The sequence below is a fragment of the Oncorhynchus masou genome, unplaced genomic scaffold (assembly GCF_036934945.1).
Source record: "Oncorhynchus masou masou isolate Uvic2021 unplaced genomic scaffold, UVic_Omas_1.1 unplaced_scaffold_560, whole genome shotgun sequence".
Taxonomy (NCBI): domain Eukaryota; kingdom Metazoa; phylum Chordata; class Actinopteri; order Salmoniformes; family Salmonidae; genus Oncorhynchus; species Oncorhynchus masou.
This window is the reverse complement of record NW_027012018.1, coordinates 467235-473813: the sequence shown is the minus strand read 5'-3', so window position 1 is coordinate 473813 and position 6579 is coordinate 467235. Positions and strand designations below refer to the sequence as shown.

At 42.6% G+C, this 6579-nt stretch overlaps 1 protein-coding gene across 1 annotated transcript; it reads right to left on the bottom strand.

The window, feature by feature from the left end:
• Positions 1–2044: 2044 nt before the first annotated feature.
• Positions 2045–5829, bottom strand: LOC135536130 (stonustoxin subunit beta-like). Its single transcript, XM_064962526.1, has 3 exons — positions 5242–5829; positions 5047–5093; positions 2045–4618 (listed from the first exon to the last, which is right to left on the bottom strand). The coding sequence occupies exons 2-3, from the start codon at positions 5066–5068 to the stop codon at positions 4062–4064; spliced, it is 579 nt and encodes a 192-aa protein (XP_064818598.1). The 5' UTR covers positions 5069–5093; positions 5242–5829; the 3' UTR covers positions 2045–4061.
• Between the last annotated feature and the right edge of the window lie 750 nt (positions 5830–6579).

The window sequence follows — 6579 nt, the reverse complement described above, 5'->3', positions numbered from 1 at the left end:
AACCCAACCTAACCACATCTCTAACCTAACCTAACCCCATCTCTAACCCAACCTAACCCCATCTCCCCATCTCTAACCCAACCCAACCCCATCTCTAACCCAATCTAACCCCATCTCTAACCCAACCTAACCCCATCCCTAACCCAACCTAACCCCATCCCTAACCCAACCTAACCCCATCTCTAACCCAACCTAACCCCATCTCTAACCCAACCTAACCCCATCTCTAACCCAACCTAACCGCATCTCCCCATCTTTAACCCAACCTAACCACATCTCAAACCCAACCTAACCCCATCTTTAACCCAACCTAACCACATCTCTAACCTAACCTAACCCCATCTCTAACCCAACCTAACCACATCTCTAACCTAACCTAGTTATCTGCATAATTTTTTACAAGCAAATACATTCTAATCTACTACAAAGTTCATATTCAATGTGTTAAAAACAACTTGTTCCTTACTTTTTATTTCTTGAAACCAGTTTTCAGACCTTGTTTTTCCTTTACCACATTTAGATGTACCCCTTGACTTCTGTTGAAACATTTAGTGTTTGTGTGTTTATCTTCTTGTCAAGTTCAGAAGAGTATCCAGGTGAGTATCTGAAGTTACATTTTAACATGAATGTTTACAGGTTTGGTGCCAGGAACAAATACATCAAATCAGATTTTATTGGTCACATACACATGGTTAGCAGATGAGTAAGAGGACAAGTACATTAGAGTGTCTAGTTCCTCTGTCCTGTGTCTGTGTTCTTTTTCCCATCTTTATCTTTTATTTTTATTGGCCAGTCTGAGATATGGCTTTTTCTTTGCAACTCTGTCTAGAAGGCCAGCATCTCGGAGTCGCCTCTTCACTGTTGATGTTGAGACTGGTGTTTTGCGGGTATTATTTAATGAAGCTGCCAGTTGAGGACTTGTGAGGGTGTTTCTCAAACAAGACACTCTAATGTACTTGTACTCTTGCTCAGTTGTGCACCGGGGCCTCCCACTCCTCTTTCTATTCTGGATAGAGCCAATTTGCGTTGTTCTGTGAAGGGAGTAGTACACAGAACAAGAATAGGCTGTCGAGTTTCAGAAGAAAAATCTTTGTTTCTGGCCATTTGGAGCCTCTAATCGAACCCACAAAAGCTGATGCTCCAGATACTCATCTAGTCTAAAGAAGGTCATTTTATTGCTTCTTTCATCAGGACAATAGTTTTTAGATGTGCTAATATAATTGCAAAAGGGTTTTATAAGGAACAATTAGCCTGTTAAAATGATCAACTTGGATTAGTTAACACAGCATGCCATTGGAACACAGGAGTGATGGTTGCTGATAATGGGACTCTGTACTCTCATGTAGATTTTCCATTTTCCAGCTACAATAATCATTTACAACATTAACAATGTCGACACCGTATTTCTGATCAATTTGATGTTCATTTTAATGGTCAACAAAATTGCTTTTCTTTCAAAAACAAGGACATTTCTAAGTGACCCCAAACTTTTGAACAGAAGTGTATATCAGAACAAATAGCAGCAGGAATGGTTATACAGCGAGAGACACAATACTGTTAACATATATATCAGTATATTATGGAAAGCACTTATTGCAGCTAAATACAATTATAATTAACCACATATGCAATCACTCATGTGAGCTGCATCAACCCACCCTCCAACCCCTCCTGGGACCATCCCCCAACTCACCCTTCAACCCCTCCTTGGACCACCCCAACCCACCCTCCAACAAAATGTCCTTTAAGTATCTCCACAATATCCCCATACGTCTAATTATCTGATCTGTCTGGCTGTAGCAGGCTGTCTAGTAAATTACATGTCTTTGGCCCCATTACACTAAAACATGTAGGCACAATGTTGTCCTCATCAATGTCATTTACAAGAATAAAATATTTAAACTGTTCTGTATATAAGCTCCTCTGCTAAATACTTTCATCAAACTGTCTAATGGTTCCAACAATTACAACCATTTTTCATTTCTCAATAAGTTCCTGATTGTCCTCAACCAGGGCAATATTTTCCTCAGTCACGTGATCTTCATTCACTTCACTCACTGACGTTTGCTCCTAAGTGCGTTCATTTAGCAGTTTTAATCAATAGGTTTGTCATTATTATTTTTTTCACCTTTATTTTACTAGGCAAGTCAGTTGTAAGAACAAATCCTTATTTTCAATGATGGCCTAGGAACAGTGGGCAGAACGACAGATTTGTGCCTTGTCAGCTCGGGGATTCACACTACCGTGCACAGTCTATGACTAGGGTGGCTGGAGTCTCTGACAATTTTTAGGGCCTTCCTCTGACACCACTTAGTATAGAGGTCCTGGATGGCAGGAAGCTTGGCCAAAGTGATGTACTGGGCCGTTCGCACTACCCTCTGTAGTGCCTTGCGGTCAGAAGCCGAGCAGTTGCCATACCAGAAAGTGATGCAACCAGTCAGGATGCTCTCTATGGACCTATGCCAAATCTTTTCAGTCTCCTGAGGGGGAATAGGTTTTGTCGTGCCCTCTTCACCACTGTTGTGTCACCGACAAACTTAATGATGGTGTTGGAGTCGTGCCTGGCCGTGCAGTCACGAGTGAACAGGGAGTACAGGAGTGGACTGAGCACGCACCCCTGAGGGGCCCCTGTGTTGAGGATCAGCGTGGCAGATGTGTTGTTACCTACCCTTACCACCTGGTGGCAGCCCATCAAAGTCCAGGATCCAGTTACAGAGGGAGGTGTTTAGTCCCAGGGTCTTTAGCTTAGTGATGAGCTTTGAGGGCACTATGGTGTTGAACAATGAATAGCATTCTCACATAGGTGTTCCTATTGTCCAGTTGGGAAAGGGCAGTGTGGAGTGCAATAGAGATTGCATCATCAGTGGATCTGTTGGTGAGGTATGCAACTTGGAGTGGGTCTAGGGTTTCTGGGATAATGGTGTTGATGTGAGACATGACCAGCCTTTCATAGCACTTCATAGCTACAGATGTGAGTGCTACGGGTTGGTAGTCATTTTGGCAGGTTACCTTAGCGTTCTTGGGCACAGGGACTATGGTGGTCTGCTTAAAACATGTTTGTATTACAGACTGAGACAGGGAGAGGTTGAAAATGTCAGTGAAGACACTTGCCAGTTAATCAACACATGCTCACAGTACAGGTCCTGGTAATCCTTCTGGCTCTGCAGCCTTGTGAATGTTGACCTGTGATCACACAGTCTTCCGGAACAGCTGGTTCTCTCATGCATGTTTCAGTGTTCTTTGCCTGGAAGCGAACATATAAGTAGTTTAGCTCATCTGGTAGGCTCGTGTCACTGGGCAGCTCTCGGCTGTGCTTCCCTTTGTAGTCTGTAATGGTTTGCAAGCCCTGCCACATCACAGGGTTCTGGGCCTGTTCCCGAGAAAGCAGTATAATGTTTGCGTCGGGCTCGTCAGACTCGTTAAAGGGAAAAAAGGATTCTGCCAGTCCGTGGTGAGTAATCGCAGTCCTGATGTCCAGAAGTTATTTTTTGGTCATAAGAGACGGTAGCAGCAACATTATGTACAAAATAAGTTTAAAAAATAAGTTACAAACAATGCAAATAAACTAACAAAAAACACAATCGGTTGAGGGCACGTAAAACATCTGCCTTCTTCTCCGGGGCCATTTATGTTTGTGTGTGTGTGTGTCCAGTGTGTGTGTGTCCAGTGTGTGTGTGTCCCCAATGCGTGTGTGTCCCCAATGCGTGTGTGTCCCCAATGCGTGTGTGTCCCCAATGCGTGTGTTTGTCCAGTGCGTGTGTTTGTCCAGTATGTGTGTCCAGTGCGTGTGTGTGTGTCCGTTGCGTGTGTGTGTGTCCTGTGTGTGTGTGTGTTTGTGTGTGTGAGTCCAGTGTGTGTGTATAGTGTGTGTGTGTACCGTGTGTGTGTTCTCACAGGGCGCAGGATCACAGAAAGAGACGAACACAGTGTCCGGACAGAGAGTTACCATGGTTATTATTTCCAGGAAAAGAATTGATCCAAACTGGTGTGTGTGTGTGTTCCTCCATGCATTTAAATGTCATATTGTGATCTAACATAAAACACATGATTAGAGTGAAACATCATGTTGTGTTTGACACAGTGACCACTTGACAAAGGGACACTGAGGAGGTAACATCATAAACCCTAAACCCTGGATAGAGGGGCTCAGTGAATGTGGTGTAGAATGTGTACAGGTGGGTCAGTGAGTCAGAGGAGACTCTGTAGAAGGACAGAGTGCCGGCTGGCCAGTCCAGATACACTCCTACTCTGTGGGAGCTGGATGAGTGGACGTCTATGGTAGTGTGATTATTATTGTGACAGGCCTTGTAACTGTAGTCAGAGCAGACCAGACTCCAGGACTTGTCATTGTATCCAATCCCACAGTCAATGCCCCCTCCTCTCCTTTTGATTCCTTTATATGTCACTCCCATAACAGCCCCTCCCCCACTCCTCTCTACCTCCCAGTAACAGCGCCCAGTCAGACCCTCTCTACACAGCACCTGTTCACAGTCCTCAAATCTATCTGGGTGAACAGGATACCGCCGCTCCTGTCTCCTACATGTCACCTTTCTGTTCTCCTCAGACAGAGAGAGGAGTCTGTTTACTGTGTTTGGGTCCAGTGTGAGATCACAGGCATCTGATGGATAAAACCAGACACAATATTAGAAATCATCACCATTCACATTAGAATGTTAATTCACTTTTCACTAATTAATTTAATGTAGATGTGTCTAGGTATCAACAGGAGAAGTTAAGGTAACTTGAGACTTGTTGAATATGTTATACTGTATGGTATTGTAAAAAAACACTTATTCACAAAAATGACACACATACACTCACACCCTGAACACACACACACACACACATTTCTAATGTAACACGAACATGCCACTCACCTACACAGACACACACATTGTCAAAGCAACTCTTTCTAAACTTTGGTGTCCCTGATTTCTGCTTCTGTAGAACTACAGCTTATATTTAATATGACAAGGTAAGTAATGATGGTGGTCTTTGACTTTGACTTTTTTCTTAATCATATTCTTCACAGCAGTCAACACTCACATTTTCTAAGCCCAGGTTTCATTGTGTTCTCTCCACCATGTTCCACACTGTAGCGGTAAGCAGGAGAACAGACAGTCATTGAGGGATACACACAACACACACAGTCAGCATATAATTTGGTAAGAATGTTTGTCTTAACAGGCCTGATAACTCAAACATGTCTGATATGAACATTGACATAAACCCTCTACATACTTAAGTTTCTCCAGTCTCCAGTGTGGATCCTCCAGTCTAGCAGAGAGCAGTCTGACTCCTGAGTCTCCTGGGTGATTGTAGCTCAGGTCCAGCTCTCTCAGGTGTGAGGGGTTTGATTTCAGAGCTGAGACCAGAGAAGCACAACCTTCCTCTGTGACTAGACAGCCTGACAGCCTGCAAAGAGATCATCATCATTTCACAAACACACTGTTAACTGACCAGAAAAAAAAGAAGCATCAGTCAAAAGACAGACAGTGAGGTATCAGATTTAGATTGTATTGAGTATACAGTCCACATATCTAGTTTGACAGTGAGGTATCATATTTAGATTGTATTGAGTATACAGTCCACATCATATTTAGTTTGACAGTGAGGTATCATATTTAGATTGTATTGAGTATACAGTCCACATCATATCTAGTTTGACAGTGAGGTATCATATTTAGATTGTATTGAGTATACAGTCCACATCATATCTAGTTTGACAGTGAGGTATCAGATTTAGATTGTATTGAGTATACAGTCCACATCATATCTAGTTTGACAGTGAGGTATCAGATTTAGATTGTATTGAGTATACAGTCCACATCATATCTAGTTTGACAGTGAGGTATCAGATTTAGATTGTATTGATTATACAGTCCACATCATATCTAGTTTGACAGTGAGGTATCATATTTAGATTGTATTGAGTATACAGTCCACATCATATCTAGTTTGACAGTGAGGTATCATATTTAGATTGTATTGAGTATTCAGTCCACACCAAACAAAATCAAATCCAACTTTATTTGTCACATGCGCCGAATACAACAAGTGTCGACCTTACTGTGAAATGCTTATTTACAAGCCCTTAGCCAACAGTGCAGTTCAAGAAGAGTTAAGAAAATATTTACCAAATAAACTAAAGTAAAAAACAAAATAAAAAATTATAAAAAGTAACACAATAACATAACAATAATGAGGTTATATACAGGGGGTAGCAGTACTGAGTCAGAGTGCGGGGTTACAGGCTAGTTGAAGTAATATTTACATGTAGGTAGGGGTGAAGTGACTATGCGAGTCTCAGCATTGTACAACCAAATGGATGGGGAGAGTGGGGGCCTATGTAATGGTCCGGTGGCCATTTGATGAATTGTTCAGCAGTCTTACTGCTTGGGGGGTAGAAGCTATTAAGGAGCCTTTTGGTCCTAGACTTGGTGCTCCGGTACCGCTTGCCGTGCGGTAGCAGAGAAAACAGTCTATAACTTGGGTGACTGGAGTCTCTGACATTTTTATGGGCTTTCCTCTGACACCGCCTATTATATAGGTCCTGGGTGGCAGGAGGCTTGGCCCCAG